General features: G+C 52.2%; 1 protein-coding gene across 8 annotated transcripts in view; it reads left to right on the top strand.

Annotated features, from left to right (window-relative positions):
• ZMIZ1 (zinc finger MIZ-type containing 1) overlaps positions 1–23,275 on the top strand; it is a 239,401-nt gene that overhangs the window by 133,628 nt on the left and 82,498 nt on the right. For all 8 annotated transcript variants that reach the window (XM_053582469.1, XM_053582463.1, XM_053582468.1 and 5 more), the window contains 2 exons: positions 1,283–1,396; positions 9,124–9,229. In XM_053582469.1, the coding sequence (XP_053438444.1) occupies positions 1,283–1,396; positions 9,124–9,229 (220 nt within the window). The remainder of the gene's footprint in view (positions 1–1,282; positions 1,397–9,123; positions 9,230–23,275) is intronic.

The following is a 23,275-nucleotide window of genomic DNA, read 5'->3' as shown; positions in this document are numbered from 1 at the left end:
TACCGACTGAGCCACAGGCGCCGCCCTGCCCTGCCATTTTACAGATGGGGCCACTAAGGCTTGAAGAGGTGAGGGGACCATGCTAGGTCAAGGGCTTGCAGGGGTGAAAGCAAAATGTGACTCCAGGGCACCTGCCCCACAGGGGCGCCCACAGTGCACTCTGCTCCCCTCCCAATTCTGAGGCCTACTTTGACTCCCAGGCAGGCTTGCACTGCAGGGGGCATGGCAGGACCACCCACTCTGGATTGCTGTTCTGCTATCTCTCCCAGAACCAAGGCAGGAGGTGCCACCATCTCTGCAGCTATGAAGGAAAGAGCTGGTTCTCATCCCTTGTGGATGCCCTCTAGGACCCCTGCTAGAGGACACAACCAGCCACACCACTATTTAGCCAAAGCCCCACCTCAGAACCCCAGCTTTGCCCCTAACTTTCTCCCTGTCTCTGGCCAAGTCACATATATCTGGCTCAGTGCCAGACTCAGAGAGCCTGGGAAGATGAATGAGTCTTGAAGAGTAAGTGTTTTGAATGAAGGGAGGCCACACAAGCCACCCCTCCACCCCACCCAACCCTTGCCAGCCCTGGCCTGGGTTAAAGTGGGATCCAGAGGCCTGGGCACCCTGGCACCAGAATTCAGTCTCTCCTTACTTAGACCCTTTCTAACCATGCCAGTCGAACCAGACCAAAGGTCACCAAGCCCCACACACCAGACCCCAGTGTGACAACCATCCAGGCACTATATCTACAGTGCACCCTCCCAGCTGGGTGTGGCCTCCCCCTGCTCCCCACCCTGTTTGGCTAAGGCAGAACTTGCTCTGAAGCCAGAGCTGGTGGGCGTCTAGACTTGGGCTTTGCTGGTGGAGGTTAATGAGGAAGGAACCTTCTGGGCCAGCCTGTCCTCACTCCTGGAGAACCAGCCTCCAAGTATGCGAGCCAGATGCCACCATCCAGAGCACTGCAGGATTCACCTCCCCGCACCACCAGCATCCAGAAATCACTTTACTATCTGATATCATTGGCCTTCTCCCTAGACGTCGATTTTCCCATCTTTGCAATGGGACCCTAATCTCCATCCTGTCAGGAATGGGCTGGGGGTGGAAGGACATGCCAAGAGCAGGTGGAAGGGAGGGAGTGTGAGGAAGCCTATGGATCCGGGCCTGCCACTTTGCCACTTTCTGTGATTCTTTTCTCTGGCGAAGCTGAGGTCTTCCCTGCCCCAGACTCCACACACTGCCTGTGCCAGCCTCATTCCTGGAGCCTCAGCTGCCTCCTTTTCCTGTCTCACAGCACTTACAGAATCCTGCCAACTTCCACAATGCTGCCACGGAGCTGCTGGACTGGTGTGGAGACCCGAGAGCCTTCCAGCGGCCCTTCGAGCAGAGCCTGATGGGCTGTTTGACGGTGAGTCCTCAACCTTCCTCCTGAGCTTGTGCCCACGGAGGATGGCTGGGAGCTGGTGGGACTCTCCAGGTGTCCGGGGGCCACCAGACATGGGGGAGTGAGAGCTGGGAAGACAGCAATGGCAGAGGGGATGGCCCTGCTCTGTGTGCCCCCCACAGTCACACCCTGTCAGGGACCTAGGTCTGATGAGGAGACACAGTCCCCAAGGATTGTGCGGGTTACCCACACTTGATGAGAATGACACAGGGCTCACTTTGGGAGTCAATGTTCTAAGATAAACAAAGCAGAGAGACTCCTAAAGGGTTTCCAGCCATTCTTTTATCCAATCATTCATTTATTTGGCAGACATTAATGGAGCCCTTTTCTAGTCTTCCATCCACTCACCCACTCATGGACGCATTCACTGAGCCCTTGCTGCATCCAGCCAGCCAGCCAGATAAGCATGGGCTGATCCCTCTTCTATCAGGTATCATCCCTCCTGCTAAGTCCAGGGAGACCAGAGATGAGCAAGGCTTTACCAAGCATGGTCTCCTCTTCAGTGAGGGGAGACAGAAGTGTAAGAGAAGACCAAAAAACAGCACACAAGCTGAAGACAGCACAGAGAAGGGAACCTCAATTGGCCAGGAGGTGGGACGTATCATGGAAAACTGAGAAAAGGGGCCACTACACATATGTAGTACGGGTCGGCCAAGCAGCTGAGGATCGTGAGAGCATTCCGGGAACGTGGAACAGCATGTGCGAAAGCCCAGAGAACTGGGCAAGGGTCTAGGATATGAGCTGGGCAGAAGCCAGGCCCAGAGCTGTGGCATGATCTGCCAGGGTAAGCAGCTTGCTAGCCAGCAGAGCCACATGCTCACGGAGTGTGGCTGTCCCCAGCCATGTGCCCTGCATCCATAAGTGTGAGGGTGCTTTGGGGGCCAGTGAGGGCAGCTGCTAAGAAGGCCCTGTGTCAGCTTTGAAAGGAAGGTGGGTAAACAGATTGCTGGAGAGCCCGCCTCTCCCAAGGCTGGAGGAGGGGAGGGATCAAGAAGGTTGGCTGGCCAGGCAGGAACACTGGGCCTAGTCCAAGGGTACCCTGTTTCCTAAAAAGCTCCAGAGAGCAGGGAAACAAAAGGCCCGAGTGGCCCTGGCCTGGAGCAGAAGAAATGATATGACACAGGCCACCATTACAACGCTCCTGTCTGTGTCTGATGCAGAGCCGGCCCATGGTATATTCCTTCTTCCTGAATGGACCCTGTCAGCTTCATCTGGTCACCTTCCCCCACTTTATAGAGGAGGACACTGAGACTTGCTATAACTAATGTCCCAGGTCACACAGACTTGGAAGTGGCCTGGGATTCCAGTCGAGGCCTGTCTACCTCTAGAGAGAATACCGTTGGCCGTGAGGAATGCTGGACAGGGATGCAGCTGAGACCCTTCCAGGGCTCCTGTTTTTCAGAAGCTGACACTACCTGGCTCCCTCAGGGCCACCAGGCCAAATCAAGCAGCCCCCTGTACTGCCCAGACTTCCTCATCCTTCAGCGTGGGTTCCCCTCTCCCTCCCCCAGCTGCCTTAATCCTCTTTGTAGGATCCTGGTTCCAGGCTAATCCCTGTGGGCAGACACAGATGTTGCTAGAAGCTCCCTCACTCCCACCCCAGCACTGGCAGCTGTAGGGGAAGGAGGTGGGGACCATGCATGATGTGTGGCCAGGCACTGCTCCAGGCCTGACTCTGCCTGAGACATGAGACTTAACATTGAAATGGACAATGGCCGGAGCCAGTAACTGGCCCTGCTTTGGCCCTGTCGTTCATTCATTCATTCAGCAGATATTCACTGGGTCCCTGCAGTGGACCAGTCAAGGAGCAAATAAAGATACACAGCAGGGACCTGGGGGAGAGGGCAGAGTATCAGTCAGGAGAGTCTCTTGAGGATGTGACCTCCTTGGAAGGATGAGAGAGAAGTATGTTCCAGGCAGAGGGAACTGCTGGTACAAAGGCTCTGGGGCTTGATCTGCCCAAGCTGCAGAAGGAAGGCTCAGGTGGCTGCAGCCTAGGAAAGGAAGAAGGTGTGAGATGAGACAGAAGAGAGCAGAGAGCAGCTAACACAAGGCCTGCCGGCCCCATGAGCAGAACTTGGACATAACTGAACATTATTTGGAGGGCAGTGAGGAGCCCCTGCAGGGCTATAAGCAGGAGAGTGATAGGATATGGGTTAGTGTGGGGACAAGAGCTCTGAAGGGGAGCAGCAATGGAGGATTTGCCCAGGGAAGACCGCGTGGGATCTGACTGGACAGAGAGGAGACCAGGGCTCTCAGGGTCCGGGGCTGCACAGAGGCATAGTGCCAGCTCTCTTGGGCCCAGTGGGTGGCACACAGTGGGTGGAATAGCCAGCTTTTGCCCCCCATCGCCACCCCTCCAGTCTGCTGCTTAGTCACTTGACCCACCAGCCTTAGCGGCAGAGACCTGAGTCCACCTGTCCCTTAGAGATCAGTAGTCAGTGACAGGAAGGGTCAAGTGGGGTTGGTCATAGAAGACACACTTGGTGCCCAAGGTATTTTCCTGGGCACTTTTTTGGATCCTTAGGAAGAACCTTCACAGTAGGCTGTGTCTTGCTCTGTCACCTAGGTTGCAGTACAGTGGCATCATCATAGCTCACTGTAACCTAAAGCTTTTAGTCTCAAATAATCCTCCTGCCTCAGCCTCCCAAGTAGCTGGGACTACAGGTGCACACCACTATGTCTAGCTAATTTGTGATATTTTTTGTAGAGATAGGGTCTTACTATATTGCCCAGTCTGATCTTGAATTCCTGGCCTCAAACCATCCTCCTGCCTTAGCCTCCCAAAGTGCTGGGATTACAGGTGTGAGCTGATTACCATCCTCATTTTATAAATAAGGCAACAAGATGGGAAGCAGCTTACCCAGTTTGGGGCTGATGACACTGACCACCCCCTATAAGCCTCTGGGTCCTGTTGCCAGTACCCCCTTCCCTGGGCATCCTCAGCCTCAGCCCTGCCCCATAAGAAAGAACAAGATGGGGCAGGGCACAGATTCTGAGGACCTTGGCAGGGCAAGGCAGCTGACTTCCCCTCCCCAGCACGCATATGCACACACCCTCTCCCCATTCAGGTGGCAGCCTGAGTGTCCAGGTTGCTATGATCCCCTAGTGACCTCTGGGAGCAAATTCTAATTCCTCTGGGTCTGGCTTACTTTGACGATACAAATTAAAAACCACTTAGCCTCAGGCAGCAAATGGACACATTTTTGCCATACTGGTTTCTAAGTAGCTCAGGCACAATTAAAATGACAGGCTTTGGACCCAAGTGGGGCCCTGCCCCACCTCCCTTCATTCCCCAGGACTCCAGAATATAGTACAGGAGCCCCACAGCGCTGTCCAGAGCCCTGGGCCCCCACTCCCTCTTCGTGGGTGCCTCCTGACCACACAGCAGGGCCGAGCACCTCTCAGGCCCCTCTAGATTTGTGCATTCTTCCCTTGAGGTGGAACATTCTTGTCATACGCTTAAGCGGCTGGTGCACGAGAGTGGGGGATAAGCAGGAGAGAGGTCCAAGGGAGAGCAGGTCCACATCAGCTGCCCTCACCCTCATCTTTCCAGGGAAGATTCCCCACCCCCCCAACTTCAGGGGATGTCAGAGTCAGAGAAGCCTGTCAGGTCTTACCCCTGCTGGAACAGAAACCCCTTCTCCAGTGTCCCCGAGACAGCCTGTTCTCCTGTGGCCGCTGGATGACCGAATTTCAGGGCAACACAGTCCCTTTATGGACTTTCTTGAAGTCATGTGACAAATTACATTAACGTAATTTGTAATGTAATGTGATTTGTCACATGACTTCAAGAAAGCCTTGGGTGGCACCTGTGGCTCAGGGGTAGGGTGCTGGCCCTATAAACTGAGGGTGGCGGGTTCAAACCCGGTCCCAGCCAAACTGCAACAAAAAATAGCTGGGCGTTGTGGCGAGCACTTGTAGTCCCAGCTACTTGGGAGGCTAAGGCAAGAGAATCGTCTAAGCCCAAGAGTTGGAGGTTGCTGTGAGCTGTGATGCCACAGCCCTCTACTGAGGGTGATAAAGTGAGACTCTGTCTCTTAAAAAAAAGGGAAAAAAAGAAAGTCTCCTGTCTTGTCTTGTCTCTAGACTTCAGTTTCTCTCCGTGAGGTTCCCCCTGCCTCCCAAGGTTGGGGTGTCTGACAGCCAGGCCCAGTGAGCAGACCAGCAGGGAGCCCCACAGCATTGTCCAGCCCTGTTGGCCCTGTTGTCCATTTATTCATGGGCAGCCAGCAGAGGGCAGCAGCACCTCGACCTCTCACCTTTATGAGGAAAGGGAACTTTGCACCCCATGGGACCTTCAGGAAGAGCCAGTTGCTCACCTGCGCCCACCCTTCCCACCTGCCCACCCTTCCCACCTCCGCCTGTCAGACCCCACCTCACAGGACTTTCCTGGGGGTCCTCAGGCTCGACCAGAGGAAGCCAGGGGCATAGCAGTACATGAGACACCCTAGGGTCACAGAGTTCATTTTAGCTCGCTCTGCCACACCTGTGCTGTGTGACCTTGAACAAGGTCCTGCCCTCTCTGGGCCTCAGCTTCCTCATCAGTGAAAGGAGGCTGCTGGAGCCAATGACCCTCCTGAAGTCTGGGGCTCAGGGGACTCAGTGATAAGCAGACACTCCCTGTTTCTCCACTCCCACCCCCACATCCCCACCCCCTCCTTGGCTCTTGCAGCCTGCACACAGCAGAGGCCCCTCTTGCTCAATTTAGCTAGTATTTTTTTCAAAAACCAGAGCAACAGGATTAGCCAGTATTGGCCAAACAGAGGGACTTTTGCCTTCCTGCCCTGACCCAGGGCCTGAAGGTCCTCAGTGCAGGTTGGAAGTTACGGCCTTAACCCTTTGTGGGCTGAAAAAGCAGGCCTATCGTGGAAAGAGCACAACTTTTCTGCCACATTGAAATCTCATCTTAGCTCTGTCACTGATGAACTGTAGTTCCACCTCAGTTTTCTCATCTGTGAAGCGGAGATAATACCACCTTGTGGATGGTGCCTGTGGCTCAAGGAGTAGGGCGCCGGCCCCATATACCAGAGGTAGCGGGTTTGAACTCAGCCCTGGCAAAAAAACTGCAAAAAAAAAAAAAAAAAAAAAGGAAAGAAAATACCACCTTGTGGTGCTGCTGTGAGAATCTGGCACCTTGTTATAGACACAGCATTTGCACAGCCCCCACCTGGGGGCCAGCATTGTCATTACACTGCTTATGAGCATCAACCTTTCCTACAGACAGCAGCCTCACTGCTACACAAGTCCAAACAGGCCACCTGTGCTTTCTGGCACCACACCAGGGCTCTCCTGCCAGAGTGGGAGGGCACCAGAGTCCACATCTGAGCTGCAGTGGGCTTTCCAGCCCAGAACCTTCCTCCTTACTCTGGAGAGTGTCTGTCGGCAGACTTGAAATATTTACCAGGCCATAAATAGAGACCTGGGTTTTTCTACTTACACAATGAGACTATAGGATGTCCTTACCCTAGGGTAGCTCAGAGCTCTAGAACAGCTGTTCTCAACCTGTGGGTAGCAACCCCTTTGTAACAATGAAAATATATCCTGCATATCAGATATTTACATTACAATTCATAACAGTAGCAAAATTATAGTTATGAAGTAGCAACAAATTATGGTTGGGGGTCACCACAACATGAGGAACTGTATTAAAGGGTCACGGCATTAGGAGGCATTAGGAAGGTTGAGAACCACTGCTCTAGAAGATACAGAGGAACAAATACAGCCCATGGGAAAGAGGTCTGGGTAGAGTGGAGGAATTGTGTGCCAGGGGTCTCTGTTTGAAGCACAGAGGCTGAGCAAACACCTGAACTTGACACCATCCTTTTTCCTCCCACCTGGGCTCAAACTTTAGCCCTGTGAAGGAAATTCCCAGGAGGAGGGTTTGGGGCAGGTCCAAACCCTGATTCAGCATGTGACCCTCTCTGGACCTCCAGTGTCCACATGTTTTAAATAGGGAGTTGGCCTAGATGAGTGCTTTTCCCACCCTTTTAGCCCCAGCAGCCCTGTAAGAAGCCCCTAAGATATAAAACAGATAATGGAGAACTATTCTGATGGATCCAGGGGCCAGGTCAAACCCCTGGCAGCCTAAGGCCCCTCCAAGTGCCTCTAGGGCAGGTGGTCCCTGAGGGCCTTCTCAGAAGCACCAGCCCACCACCCTTGGTGTTCTTCCTTCCCACTCAGTCATAGCTGCCCCTTCTGCTTTCTAAACTAACTCCATTTTCCAAGGTCTTTCCTTCTTAATAAAGAAACCTTATTTTGCTGCTGCTAATTAGGAAGGAGGATGGGAGGGAGCAGATCTGGCAGTTGTGGGACATCTCGAATAGGTAGGGGTGGAGTGAAGTCAGATGGGCATGAGTCTGCAGGGCCATTTGGGAGCCCCGGAGCACCCTGGTCCCACATGGACAGTCCTCCCAGTCCATCTCTTACCCTTTTAGCACCTGCTTCTGAGGTTCACTAGGAGATAGAAGGACCTTGGGGCTCCAAATGCACCCCTGCTGTTATGGAACCTCCCTGTGTTGAGCTGGCTATGGTGCTAGAGACAGACCCCAGGCTGAGTGTAGGGGGTCCTGCAGTTTCTAGGCTAAAGTTTGAGAGGCTGCAGGGTGCTTGGCAGTGGAGGCACACACTGAGCCACATTAGGAGTGTCCACCCCATCTGGGGAGCCCTAGCTGTCACTGGGCAGCTCTCGCCGGACAGTCCATGGGCAGCAGTGTGCTCTAAATCACGCTCTAAGTCAGTGCTCGTGGCAGTGCCGATGTCAACTCAGGAGGGGTGGTGCTAGGCCTGAGAGTCTGCATTTCAGAGTCTCGAGCTGGCCCTGCAGACCAGTGGAGGCAAGTCCAAACCTTGTCTGGGCCTGCTTCAAAAAAAAAGAGACAGAGTCTCACTCAGTTGCCCTGTGTAGAGTGCTATGGCATCACAGTTCACAGCAACCTCCAACTCTTGGACTCAAGAGATCCTCTTGCCTCAGCCTCCCAAGTAGCTGGGACTACAGGTGCCCGCCACAACACCAGGCCCAGGAGAGACTGGGTCTCCCGTCACTCAGGCTGGTCTCAAACTCCTGAGCTCAGGCAATCCACCCAGCTCAGCCTCTCAGAATGCTAGGATTACAGGCATGAGCCACGGCACTTGGCCTGAGAGCCTGCCTTTCTACCAGGGCTGCATGTGATGCTGATGCCACTGGGAGTGGCCGGGCCAACAAGCACCCCACAATGATGGCTGAAGGAGCTCAGTGAGGAGTGTAGGAGAGGGAGGGCTGGAAAATTCCTGAGGCTCAGACTGGGAAACTAGATGAAGAGCCACAGAAGGGGAGCAGAAACCCTGCCTGGGCCCATCCCAAAGATGGTGGCACAGCATCCCCAGGCAACTCCTATTACAGAATATGGCTGAATTTGAGTCCTTGAAAGCAGCAAATTCTATGGGTTAGGATTTGAGCTCAGACTGGAAAACCTCTGAGGACAGGGACTGGGATCCCAGGGCCTGGCAAAGAAGAGATGTTGAAAAGAGTTTGCTGAGTGACTGAACAAGGCACAGTGTAATCCATCCCAGCTCTGCCTGATACTGGGATCCTACTGTAGCCCGCCTACCTCACCTGTGCAACCCCAAAAATGGGCACATCTACCCACACTGGGCTCAGGGCTTTGTGAGAACAATGAATCACCTTGCCCTTCCACTCCTCTTACTGACAGGTGGTCAGTCGAGTGGCAGCCCAGCAAGGGTTCGACCTGGACCTCGGCTACAGACTGCTGGCTGTGTGTGCTGCGAACCGAGACAAGTTCACTCCAAAGTCTGCCGGTAGGTGTCTTTGGGAACTGCACGGATGTCTTTGGGAGGTGGGGAGGGAAGCCAGACTCTAAACCTGGGCTGTCCTACCAGCTGGTGCTTCTGTTCATCTAGGATGGAAGCTCACTTACCAGGCTCTGGAGCCCACAGGTGGGGCCATCCCTCAGTCTCTCCCAGGGAGTGTGTAGAACATGTATTGTCCCATCACCACAGTGACCCGTTGGACATAAGCACCACTGTGATCACCCCCATTTTATAGTTGAGGAAGCTGAGGGTCAGAGATGCTGGAGAGATTTCCCCAGGTCACCCAGCTAGAAAGTGGCATAGCCGGATTTAATCCCAGGCCTGTACCCCAGGGTCGTCATTCTTAACCTTTACACTCTACTGTACTCATTCATTCATTTAAATAAATTATTTAAAATAAAACACAAAACTGGCTGGGTGCAATGGCTCACACCTGTAATCCTAGCACTCTGGGAGGCCGAGGCGGGTAGATTGCTTGACCTCACAAGTTCGAGACCAGCCTGAGCAAAAAATTGAGACCCCATCTCTACTAAAACAGAAAAACTGAGGCAAGAGGGATGGCGCCTGTGGCTCAAAGAAGTAGGGGGCCAGCCCTATATTACCAGAGGTGGTGGGTTCAAACCTGGCCCTGGCCAAAAACTGCAAAAAAAAAAAAAAAAAAACTGAGGCAAGAGGATCGCTTGAACCCAAGAGTTGGAGGTTGCTATGAGCTATGATACCACAGCACTCTACCCAGGGCGATAGCTTGAGACTCTGTCTCAAAATAAACAAATAAATAAAACACAAAATTAACGCCCCCCCCCCCAAATTAACCCTGAATCAATTCATTCAGGGTTCTTAAAAGCCTGCTCTGCGGGCGGCGCCTGTGGCTCAGTGAGTAGGGCGCCGGCCCCATATGCCGAGGGTGGCGGGTTCAAACCCAGCCCCAGCCAAACTGCAACAACAACAACAAAAAAAAAAAAAAATAGCCGGGCGTTGTGGCGGGCGCCTGTAGTCCCAGCTGCTCGGGAGGCTGAGGCAAGAGAATCGCGTAAGCCCAAGAGTTAGAGGTTGCTGTGAGTCATGTGACGCCACAGCACTCTACCCAAGGGCGGTACAGTGAGACTCTGTCTCTACAAAAAAAAAAAAAAAAAGCCTGCTCTGCTTAGCATTCTCCAGTGCAACTTTGTCATGCATAGGACCTCCGGACTCCTCATCAATCAGGGGACTCAAAGTTTCTCTCTGTGAGGACTTTAAGCAAATTGAAGATCCAGTTTGCCACCATCCTTATAACCTTGCTTAAGCAGAGGTGCCATGCTTGCTCTATACCAAACAGACCTGTGACTGTCCGGTCCTGTCACTTGCTGAGTTTGTGGTCTCTGAGCCTCAGTTTTTCTCCTTGAGAAGGCAGGAATGATAATGAGAGCTTCTTTGCAGGGGTCATTGTAAGTTCTAGAAATATATAAAGTGCCTAGCACCACATCTGGGTATTATTGTTAACATTCTTTATGGAGTCAGAACAAGTAGTTGAAAAAAGAACCAGTTATTTCCTCTGTGTAACAATAAAACAGACATTTTCACTGAATTCGTCAATCAATTCTTTGGAGTGTATATAGAAACAGCCTTCATGAAGGCGTTTAAAGGACATCTCACGATGTGTTTCTGTAAATCTACTCAATTAATAATCTCTTGAGTGTGGTTTACACTTCTTTCCATGTACCTTTACAGTCCATGCATGTGGATGATGCCGCACTTACAAAAAGCTGTGTAAGGGTCTCATTACCCAATAGCTACTCTGAAACTCTTAACATGCCAGCCTGTGTCGGGATATCGCTATTGTATTGAACTACTTGCCAGAAAATGGTCTTGAAATCTTACTAAGGACATCTATTCCTGATAGAATCTGCAGTTTTAATAATAACTCAAGTCAATACAGTTTTGATAAGGTAAAAATCATCTTATCAAAGAAGCATATATCTCTTGAGTGTCTGTTCTTTGCAGGCTTGGCTGGGGCTGAGGTTACAAGGGAAGGCAGACCAGAAAGGGTCCTGCCTTATTAAATTTACAGTCTAGAGCAGGGGTGAGGAAACTTTTTCTGTAAAGGGACAGATAGAATACATATAAGGCCCTGTGGGCTCTATGAAAGCAGCCATAGGCAATATGTAAAGGAATTGGTATAGCTAGTTCCAATAAAACTTTATGAAAATAAGTGATAGCCTGTAGTTTCCTGATTCCTGGTCTAGAGGAAGAGAAAAAAAATTGCAGGTGGATATGTGTGTGTATACATACGTGTATGAGTGTGCATAAGTTCAAGGTGCGATAAGTGCCTTGAAGGGAAAGTCAAGGGTACTACAAATACACTGCTGGGAGCAGATCACCCAGGGGTTGAGGAAGGCTTCTTTGAGACCCAAAGTCTGAGTAAGAGTTGAGCAGGTGAGAAAAGGAAGAAGAGCTTCCTGCCAGGTATAAGGAACAACCTGTAAAAAGGTCCTGAGGTGGAAAGGGAGTGTGGCTTTTTGTCTGAACTAAGAGAAGGGCAGTGATTCTGGAGCCCAGAGGTAGGGGACACCTGGCAGAGCTGAGGCCAGAGAAGTCATCAGCAGCTGAGCATGCAGGATAGAGGTCTTGAAAGTTGTGGTCTTTGTCCTAAGAGTAATGGAAACATAGTTATATTCTCATTTTGTGAAGACTATTCTAGTTACAGAAGAATAGATTGCACAAGGGGCAGCCTGGATATAGGGGTCTAGCTGGCAGGTCACCAGGGAGGGCAGGGTGAGGAGGAGGGGGATTGGACCAGGAAGACAAGAGTAGAGTGGAGTGGAAAGAAAGGTATATATATATATATATATATATTTTTTTTTTTTTTTTTTTTGCAGTTTTTGGCCAGGGCTGGGGGCTGGGTTTGAACCCACCACCTCCGGCATATGGGACTGGCGCCCTACTCTGTTGAGCCACAGGCTCCATCAGAAAGGTATATTTAAAAGGCAAAACCAAAGCAGAAAGTTTGGCCAGAGAGGCAGAAGGAATAGTGGAGGAGGAAAGGCTCAGGTCCCTGGGCAGCCCTCCCTCAGGGGTCACTGAACCCCTGCCCTGCTGGCACATGCTGGATGTTCTCCTATGTTTTTTGGCAACACCCAGGCTTTGTGAGACACAGGGTACTATGTACATTTATGGATGAAGAAACTGAAGCTCAGAGAGGTCCTGTGACTTGCCTGAAGTCACCCAGCTCATACATGATGGAGCTAGTAACTTGAATCCCATTCTGATGGCTCTAAGCATAGGGTTCTGGCTATCACAGCTGACCCTGGTGCTGGTTAGAGGCTTCTGTTCTCCTGGCCTGGGATCTTAGAAGCTTCTCCATTCTGTTTGGGAGGGCCTTTCACGTTGCTCAGGTGTCTCTAGCATGGCTCTGGGTTCTGAGCTGCTTTTCCAACACTACCTCTTCTCCTAATACAAAGGATTTGTTTTTTCCTCCATCTGCACCCCCAGCTGAGCACAGCACAGTTTATGAAGCCCTTCTGTTTCTTTCTTTTCTTTTTTTTTTTTTTGAGACAGAGTCTTAGCATGTCACCTTCGGTAGAGTGCCGTGGCATCACAGCTCACAGCAACCTCCAACTCTTGGGCTTAAGCGATTCTCTTACCTCAGCCTCCCACATAGCTAGGACTACAGGCACCCGCCACAATGCCCAGCTATTTTTTGGTTGTAGTTGTCATGTTGTTTGGCAGGCCCAGGCTGGGTTCGAACCCGCCAGCTCCGGTATATGTGGCTGGCGCCCTAGCCGCTAAGCTATAGGTGCCAAACGTATGGAGCCCTTTTCTATTTCTATGAAGTTACATTTACGTGACCTGACATTCCCCAAGCCCATGAGATTAAGTTCTCAGAATACCATGCCTGTGGCTTGGCCATCACTTGAATTTTCTTACTAGAAACAGCTATGGCTAACCACCTTTCACAAGCTGTCCCTCTAGAAGTACAGTCTCAGGCCTCTCAGGATTCCAGCTGTCACCCTACTTGGCCATCCCTCACTGAGGGGGAAGCCCCAGATGCTGTTCGAGGGGTGAAGGGCCTGCCAGAATAGGCTGGGCTGTGAGATAGGTGGAGGCTACAGGGAACAGAGCTGTGACCCAAGCTCCAGAGGTGGCTCCAGCGTTGTTGAGCCCCCTCTCGGCCATGCCACCTGCCTCTCAGAGCTGTGACCTCATCTGTGAAGAGGGCCTGTTAGCTCTACCTGATGCACAGTGGGTGCCAAGTAAACACTATCTTCCCACCTTCTCTTCTGCCCCAGGAGGCTGTTTCCCACTAGTCTCTCTCCCCTGGGTTCTGGGTGGGTAGGTAACCCTGGGTGGGTAGGTAACCCACAGGGATGCAGCCATGAGGGTCCTGGCAGCCAGCCTGCTCCCAACAAGTCCTCTGCAGTTCTAGAACTCACTCCATCTGTGGTCAGCAGCCCGCTGCACTGCCTCTCTACCTCCCGCCTTTCCTGGTCTGACTTGCTTCTGCAAGGCCCCCCCCCCCCCTTTTCCCTCTGAGGTCTTTGGTGTCTGTATGTCAGGCTCTGTCTGTCCAACCACTTCCTACTGCCCTTGTCCATCTCTAGCTTCTGAGGCTTTCTTCTGCGTCTCAGACTTTCTCCCTGGGTGGTGTGTGGTATGAGTGGCTGTGTACACGGGCGCACCCTGGCGTACATGTCTGTGTGTGTGGCTGGCTGTGATGTGTGTGCCTGGCCCCCGCTGCGGCCAGGTCCCCCTTTCTGTCTCCCTAGTCAGGAGGCCAAGCTGGCTCGCAGGGTTGGAATGAGATCATGCAGCAAGGGAGCTTGGAGCGGGGCTTTGTCAGGGGAACTGGCGGTGAGCCGGCTGTGGAGCAGGAAAGTGTGTGTGTGCGCGCGCGCGCGCGCGTGTCCTAAGCGAGCGCGGGAGGGAGCGCACGCAGCCACTGCAGCACCGCCAGGCAGGCGGCTCCACGCGGCCCGGCCGCCCAGCCCCCAGCTCTTTGTTCTGGCGCAGCCTTTAGCCTTGGTGCGCGCACACGGGAGCACGCGCGCGAGCGCAGGCCGGCCCTTCTTCCTCTCAAGGCTCCCTCCCCCGAGTCAGTAGGAAAGGTCACCCGCCCAGCTGCGCACCTTGGTGCTCTCCTGGCTGTCCCCGGGCCGAAGCTTGCCCCCCGCCCCCACCGGTCGCGCCAGCCCTTAGCGTCTTGGCAGGCAGCAGCGACAAGTCAGACAAGTCAACCTCCTGGGCACCAAGTGGCCCCACGCCTGCTGGAGATGTGGGCACCAGGCAGTCACCATGTCGAGGTCCCCAAGAGCCTTCTGCATGCCTCAGCGACAGTCCAGGCTTGAAGAAATCTGTGTCTCCTCAGCTGACCTCACGGAGCAGCAGTAGGTGTTAGAATAATAGGCTAGGCAATGTGGGGCCCAGGCCCCAGAGAAGGGGAGGACCCGCCCCAAGGCAGGAGCAGAAACAGGAGAGCCTGAGGGGCTCACTGCTTTTCCTAGTGCCCTTCCTGACCCCCTGAGGTGGGCCAGTGATGGCTCTGCACTCCCATCTGGATGCTCTTGATGGAGTCAACTGTTGAGAGAGCAGCAGGTGCAGAAGGGACCAGAAACTTCCCCCGGAGCGGCCTGAGCAAGGCCTCCAGCAGGCATTTGGAGAAGGGACTGTGGTGCTTGGGAGAGTGGTCAGGGCTGGAAGGGGCACTGAGGAAGAGGTCAGCCTTCCTTAGGGATGAGTGGAGGGTGCTTGTCAGAGCGTACAGACTGGCTACAGACATCTGAGGTCCATTGCTCAGTGTTGGTTTTTTTGTTTTTTTTTTTTAATACATATCCATTGCAAACATTTGCTCCTTGGGAAATTCGTACTATGGAGTCAAATACTGGCATCCTTCGGGAATCTTGGACCTACATCCCCACAAGTGGCTGGGCAGCTAACCTTTTGGACAAATGCTGTGCCCTTCCCCTGTCTCCCTCCTATCATATACCCATTTTCTTTCCCACAGTTGGAATCCAGCCTTGTGGTGTGTATTTCTCTTCTCCCATCTCAACACAGCAGCCTGAGCCCCTGGACACAAGCAAAGTGGATCACTTGCTTTGTGTCCACACACATCTGCTCAGTCTGGTTTTCGTGATGTGCTGACAGTCTCCAGTGCAACCAACAGCCATAGGGAGTGTCAGCAGATCACAGAAGAGGACTAAGGAAGTCCCTGGGACCCCAGCCAGCCTGGAAGGGAAAGAATTAGGAATGTGATGGGCCCCTGCCTCCCCTCTCTGCCTGTGGCCTCCAGCCCATGGAAGAGAGGGGTTGAGGAGATGTTGGGTCCCAGGGGAATTCTGTAGCAGCCTGTGCTGCTGCCCCAAGGCCCAAAGACAACCCTGACCCTAGGGGCCCTGGAGTGAGTGTTCCTCCTTTGTCAGAGACCAATCAGGTCATTTCTAGCTCTTCTCTTCTATTCGGGACTCCTTAAGCCAGGGGAAGACAGGTCATAAACCATTATTTCTGTCTGTCTTTGAAAGCAGGTCTTCTTGCTCCCACCTGGCTGAATGGAGGATTCTCAGACCGCACAGGGACATTCCTGTCTCTCTCTTGGTGGCTTGACTGATAGCGCCACCTTTACGCCTTTCCCATGGCCGTTCTTCACCCGTCTTTGCCTCTGCCAGCCCCAGAGCATGCAGCCGCCTTCCCGTCACCAGGGAGGACAAATGGCCTCATTCAGGGACACCCTGCCAGAGCTGTCTCTCTAAGACAAAGCTGTGCGCAGCTCTGCGTGAAAAACGGCTCACAGCCGCCCAGCGAGCAGGCGGGATTGGTGGGTGCAAATTGCAGGGGATTTGTTAACGGCTGCCAGCTCCCCAGAGACAGCAGGCAGGCAGGCCCTTGCCCTTGAAATACCAGGCTGCCTGGCAGGCCAGGGCACCTTTTCAAGGCCAGGGACAGACTTCCTCTTGGACACCAGCCCCCAGCCCCCACCCCCACGTCTGAGCTCAGCAGAGCTGGGATGTGGGGGAGGGACCTGGCTTCCTTCCTCCTGCTGGGCTGTTGTCTCCACTGCTGCAGGTCAATTCCCCCTAGAGAGGGTTCTGGCTTTCATCACCGGGGGCCTGGAGACTGACCACCCACCTCCTGCCTATTCACTGCTGTGGGAGAGGCCTTTGGGTCCCTTATCAGCATGCCCATTTGTAGAAGAAGAAACTGAGGTTCTGGGAGAGAAGAGAGAGACTTAGGTCTCATGGCTGCAGTGCTGGAAGCAGGGTTTGCTCAGATCTAGAGCACATGGAGCAACTAGCCTCTGAGTAACCCCCCAGAGGTGGGTTGTCCTGGGCCAGTGACCCCAGGCTCCCATTCCCCTCCCCCAGCTCCCTGAGGGATGAAGCTTGGATCTGGTGGCCTTACTCTGCTCTTAGAGAAAAGGGACAGTGGGAGGAGCCCACATAACAGGATTTGTGGACACAGTGTTCCCAAGCCAAGGAATTGGGGGGAGGGGTAGCTGTGATGGTCTCTGGGGTACCAGGAGAGAGCAATGGGGAGGAGCCATGCCACCCCTAGACTGAGAGGGCAGTTGTGGACACAGCTTCCTGGCCCAGGAAAAGGGGGCTGAGTATTTTAATGACTACAGCCATTAAAAAATGAGGTCTTCAAAGAATTATTACTATGTGGAAATGCTTGTGACATAATATTAGCTTTTAGAAAGGTAACAAAGTAGTGTATACTCACTATGATCCAAACCAGGTACAGAAACAAAACGCACACATATTAAGGCACAGAAAACAGAAAGGAATATACCACAATGTCAATTTGCAAGTAATGGCTCTGTCTGGATAGGGATATGTGTGGCAGTTTGCCTCGTTTCCCACATTTTCTGCAGGGTACACGTGTATTCTGTTTTTAGGCAGAAGCTACAATGGTGTTTGAGGCTTTCTTGTGGGTTTTCTTCAGAGTTGGGTTGGGTTTGCAGGGGTGGGGTGAGACAAGAGAACTCGCTGCTCCTGGCTGGCTCGTGGTTTCCCTGGCACGGCCCTCTCAGGTTCCCTGAGAGCCCCAGGGACAGGCCTCTGCGTGTTGGGAGGCTACTCTGCCTGTCTCATCTGTGGGATTAGCTCATCCCTGCCTGTCCCCCACACACAATGCTGAGGTATGCAAGGACACCTTGCGCCCAGTCAGTGGGCATCTGCTTTCTGGGACTGTCCAAAATGAGAGAGGACTCTAGGGGGTGGACCTCTCTAAAAATGGACCTGCTTGTCTCACCCAGACCCTAGCAGCCCAAGTCCAGAGCCCCACCTGGGAAAACACACACACACACCCCCAACACCTGGTGGGGACAGAGGATCTGCTAAGTGAGCAGGGGTGGGGCTTAAGAAGGCTGTGGGAGGCATTGCAGCCAGATGCTGTGTGTCCAAGCTCAGGTTAGTGCACAGTATACGTCATTTCTTCTGCAGGATCCCAAAAAACAGGAGAAGTGGGAGGAATGAGGTGGGGAAGGGAAGGCAGTCAATGACAAGAGCAGTTGTTGAGCACATTACCTGCCGTGGGCGCCTAGGGCTTAGTCCTGCAGCTAGAACATGCCCCTCAGCTGCCTGACCTGGGAGGAGGAGATGGAGGAATTTCCCCACCATCTTTCCACCATTACTGGTTGAGGACTGCTTGGGGTGTGCACAGAAAAACCCTCCCAGTACTTAGCTTGTAGGAGGTCAAAAACTGCCCAGGCAGAGTCTGGGTGCACACATTAAGTAGAGGGTAGGCCGGGTGTGGTGACTCACGCCTGTAATCCTAGCGCTCTGGGAGGCTGAGGGTGGATTACCTGAGCTCACGAATTCGAGACTGGACTGAGCCAGAACGAGACCTCATCTCTAAAAATAGCTGGGCGTTGTGGCGGGCACCTGTAGTCCCAGTTACTTGGGAGGCTGAGGCAAGAGAATCACTTGAGCCCAAAAGTTTGAGGTAGCTGTGATCTGTGACGCCACAGCACTCTACCGGGGGCAACAAAGTGAGGCTCTGTCTCCAAAAAAAAAAAACGTAGAGGGTGCACAGAGGAGGCACCCCCAGTGCCCACAACAACAAGGTGCTTTCCATGTGTCAGTCACGGGCACCCCACTGTCATCTCTGCCACATCTCAGTTCCACTCATGTTATGATTGTATTCTTAGTATTTTTAAAAGGAAAATTTCTGTCACTGCCATAAATGGCAGGTCAGAAACTACCCCTTGCCCCATTCAGAAACTGCCAAAATAAAGACAATGGAAATCATGCCCTATCTCCAAGATCAGCTACCGGTGCCTGCCCAACAGCTGGAGCCTGGGCCTGTTCTCTGCCAGTTAAAAAGGGAGGTGAGGGGTTTTAGGAAAGGATTAAAGGCCAGTAAGCACCAAACTGAAACTTTCCTCTTAGAAATACAACATCCCAGAGACAGGAAGACAGCAGATGTTGTGATGGCTTACATCATACTGGGACCCATGACCACCTAAGCCTTCCTGTGGGCTACGTCACCTAGTCCACATTTGAGGATGCTCTGGAGTAAGTTTGGGCCCTGCCCAGCATTGGGTTCTTCTTCAGTCTGGTATACTTACACCATTTCTGTCCCTTCATGGCTACAGGAAGAATAATGAGGCCCCAGGTTGAGGATGCCTCTCAAAATCAAAAGTAATTAAAGTGGAATTTTAAGGGCAAGGAATGATTAGCTTCTTGCACCAGGCCTGCCCCACACTGAGCACAGGACCTACAAACACACATAAGTGCAAAACACTCCTTGCTCTTGTGGTGTGGAATAAATGAGCAGGCACATTCTGTGGGTAAGAGATGATAGCAGTCCTGCACCTCCACAGCCCTACAAAACTCTAAGGTGAGATCATTCCCATTCTGAGAAAGAAGCTGAGGCTCTGAGAGGTAGGGAAGAGGGCTCAGCCAGTGCAGAAGTGAAACTAGAGCCCTACCCAGGCCATCCCTGCTTCTCTGTAGATTGCCAAGGAAGCAGTGGTATCCCCAAAGAGCTGGATCAGCATCTCTGAAGATGCAGGGCCACAGGGTTGCCACCCCACAGGCCCCAGGGTTATCACTGTGCAAGCACAGAGCTGTCTTTCTGAGCTATCCTGCATCTACCTTCAACTGCCAAACCCAAAGGTGCATCCAGGACAGAGGTGCTGCCAAAACAATGCCCCCACCACTGCTCCGGGGTGCCCTGAGGATGCCATGGCATCTGAGAAATTAATAAAGCCATCGGCAGCAATTAATTCTGCAGAGGAAAGAGCCAGGTAAGAGGATTAAGGAAGCCAGAGCTTTGGTTTTAAGATGGAGCTTAGCAGTCTCGCCCCCAGAGGAGGGATTTCAGGGGATTCGAGGGTGTGAGAGTGAAATGGAGCAAGGCCTTGGCAGAAGGCGGGTGGGTAGGTTGTGGAACTTTTTTAGCAAGCATTGCAAGCCACAGCCTTGAAAATACATTCTGGGTTAGACAGACAGGCAGGCTTTAATGATGGTACGGGTATCATCGGTCTTTCCTATTTAGATGTATAGGGCCAGGGCAAGTCAAGAAGAGGTGTGTGAATTTAAAAAAAAGAGCTAATTTCTAGCCCCTTTCAATCATGATACAGCCAACATGTGGTCACCATTTTCTCTCTAATAGACACTGCCTTGCGCATCTATGAACTCACCTATGCCATGTGATCCAAGGTACTCACATCTGCCCCTTTTTCACAGGTGAGGAAACAGATTTAGAAAGATTCGGCAATTTGACCAGGGCTACCTGGCCAAAAAGAGCAAAATGTGTGATTCAAACAAGAATATCTGACCACAGAACCATCAGCTACCCCCTGCTCGCTATGAACAGGTTAAAATGGAGTTGTGGGAGAGGCATGTTAATGACTTAAGAGCTGTCAAGATCACCTACATGGCTTGCAAGTGGAGGTATTAAGTATTTGACAATGATTTGTCCTTGGTAAGTTAAGCACACTCCCATCTTTGAGCTCATTCAGCACTCACAGTCCCATGGATGATGAGTAGCAGAGAGCCTGTTTGGACCCAATTTCAAATATTTTCTCCAGAAACTATTCAGCTGTTTCATACAGAAGAGTAGTGGTTAAAAGCATGGACTCTGGAGCAGCCTGCCTGTGAATCTCACTTAGCCCCTGACTCTTTTTTTTTTTTTGTGTGTGGAGACAGAGTCTCACTGTACCACCCTCAGGTAGAGTGCCGTGATGTCACACGGCTCACAGCAACCTCCAACCCCTGGGCTTAACGCGATTCTCTTGCCTCAGCCTCCCGAGCAGCTGGGACTACAGGTGCCCGGCACAACACCTGGCTATTTTTTTGTTGCAGTTGGGCCGGGGCTGAGTTTGTACCCACCACCCTCGGCATATGGGGCCAGTGCCCTACTCACTGAGCCACAGGTGCTGCCCAGCCCTCGACTCTTCAGCTGAGTGACCTTGGAAGAGTCACTAAACTTCTCTGTGCCATGGTTTCCTCATTTGATAAAAGGGGGTCATAATAATGCCTACACCTTAGGCATGAAGTGAGTTAACATACATAACAGTGCCTGGAACAGGGCGTGTCTGTAACAAGTGCTGTATGTGTGTTAGCAATTTTATTCCAGTGTATTGACATCCAGACTCTCTTGGGATGCCTCTCATACCTAGAGATAGCATAGAACCCAGAGTCTGGAAAATATAGAACTTGTATATGTAGATAGGGCCAATGTAAAATACCAGCCATACCACCCCCAAAGAGGTAGGAGATGAGTGGGAACCCATTAACTTGTATAAGATTAACAATAGAGGTTTAAATAGGGTCTCTAAGACAGCTGAAGTTTAGATGGGGTTAAGAACACATCTCCCTTCTCCCTAAGAAGAGGCTGAGTCCCACTGGGGAGACAGGTATCCTGCTGGGTGGACAGTGGAGAACCGGCTGAGGAAGGCTAGACAGGGCACACAGCACCCTGTCTGGGTCCCAGGCAAGGGAATTTTGAGGGCCTCTATCTCATTAAGTCTTCCCAGGAACTATTCCCAAAATTCTTTAAAGATTGGTAGGAGGGGCTAGGTGCAGTGGTTCACACCTGATCCTAGCACTCTGGGAGGCTGATGTGGGTGGATCGCTTGAGCTCAGGAGTTTGAGACCAACCTAAGCAAGAGTGAGACCCTGTCTCTACTAAAAATAGAAAAACTTTCCGGGCATTGTGGTGGGCTCCTGTAATCCCAGCTACTTGGGAGGCTGAGTCAAGAGGATCTCTTGAGCCCAAGAGACTGAAGTTGCTATGAGCTGTGATAGCATGGCACTCTACCCAGGGTAACAAAGTCTGTCTCAAGAGAAAAAATTGGTAGAAGGAAGAAAAGTAACTTACAAAGTATTGAGCTCCTGGTTCACGCCAGGCACTACTGTGCTGGGTGTTTAATAAACTTCGCTGATCCTCGTAACAACCCATTCCATGGACTGGGAAACTGACACTCAAGGAGATTTACTCGTTTACCCAAAGCAGCTCGAATCCTTTGTGTCAAGAGGTAAGGACGAGTAGATATATGGCTCTGGACAGATGGACGTTTAGATCCTTGACTCTGAAGAGAAAAAGGAAGAAGTAAGAGAGTGGGGAGGAGGGTTGTGGACCGGGCCCGCTTCAGCTGCTCCTGTGCTGCTCCTTTTGCTCCTCCCTCCCTGCAATCAGATTCATTGTGGGTGTGCCCTTCATCTGTCCCCAGGGCCATCTGGCATATGGGGGCAGGGAGGAAGGCCCAGGCCAACAGACCCCTGTCATCTTGCCCTAGGTGTGGTGCCAGGTCAGAGTGAAGGCATGGAGACACTAGACCCGGAGAAGGGGGTGTCCCCCTGCAGGCCCCCAGCTCCTCATCACTTCCACCCTAGAGTGAGGGTCAGCTAGCTTCTGGGATAGGGCTGGTCTTAGGTCTTAGAGCCCAGGCCTGGAAACCAGAGTCTGGGCAGTCTAAAGCAGGGTTTCAGCTCAGTCTTCAGGATCAGGCTGACGTGGCTCAGCTCAGTTCTACCTCTTCCATGCTATATGTGACTCTGGCCTCATCTCCCAGCCTCTTAAGAGATGACAGGCACTAACTACATAACACAAACTGTCATAACGGCTTTACACATGATTATGGCTTGTGTAAAGGCTCAAGGCTTCTGATTATGAAGCCTTGCTTTGTAGTTCAGGCTCAGAAACCTCCTTGCCATGTGACTGTGCAAACCACTTCACTTCTCTTAGCTTGGGGTCCAGCAGATCTAGAATCCAGGTCTCTTGGCTAGAGCAGCAGCCATCCCGTTTCCATGGCAACCCAGTAGTCTCTCAAGGGACCATCTGGATCGCATCACCGAGGCAAGGTGCTGCCCAGGCAACCAGGTGTTTGTGTTTTTCAGTGGAAGCTCTGCAAAGTGGTAATTCCCCTCACTGGGGACAGGGCGGTGGCCAGGCAGGTGGCTGGAGGGAATCGGAGCTTCCTTGGCCATGCTAGCTAGCTGCTTTTGCTGTTCCTGGGCCCAGAGAGAAACAAAACCCAAAGCTTTCCTTGAAGGGTTATTAACACTTGCTTCATTATATTCCTAGGAACATTTTCTGGCTTGTTGGGGCTGGCCAGGTGGAAAACACTACCTGGGGCTGGATTCCTATAGGGAATTCCAAAGGACCCAGTCTCACCTGTTTGGGATGAAGAGACACTATTGTCTTTGGCAGGAAACCGGAATTACTGGGGAGAAACATTACGAGTCTGCCTTTCAAGCAGGCACATAATTAGAATGACGGCAGACGCTCAGTGCACAGGATGAGCTAAATTCACCCTTTTGACATAAGTGCATGGTACCTATTAGTGCAGACTATGCAGTGGGCACTTAAGTAACCCTCAAGAGGGTCTGTGCTCTCGGGGAGCTCACTGACACAGGCCCAGACCCAGCAGACATGCTTAGGAAAAAGATGGTTTTCACAGACCCCTGTGGCAGAGTGCGGAAGCAGAGAAGGGGTGATTTAGATGTCCCGGGGGCCAGCCATTGCTAGGAGGAAGTTTCTAACCTAGACTGGGTTGGGACAGTGAGGGACAGTCCAGGGACAGCCATCTGCTATCTCTCTACATAGCTGAGCTCA

Source organism: Nycticebus coucang, chromosome 3 (genome assembly GCF_027406575.1).
Source record: "Nycticebus coucang isolate mNycCou1 chromosome 3, mNycCou1.pri, whole genome shotgun sequence".
In the NCBI taxonomy this organism is placed as follows: Eukaryota; Metazoa; Chordata; class Mammalia; order Primates; family Lorisidae; genus Nycticebus; species Nycticebus coucang.
This window is presented reverse-complemented; position numbering and strand designations above follow the sequence as displayed.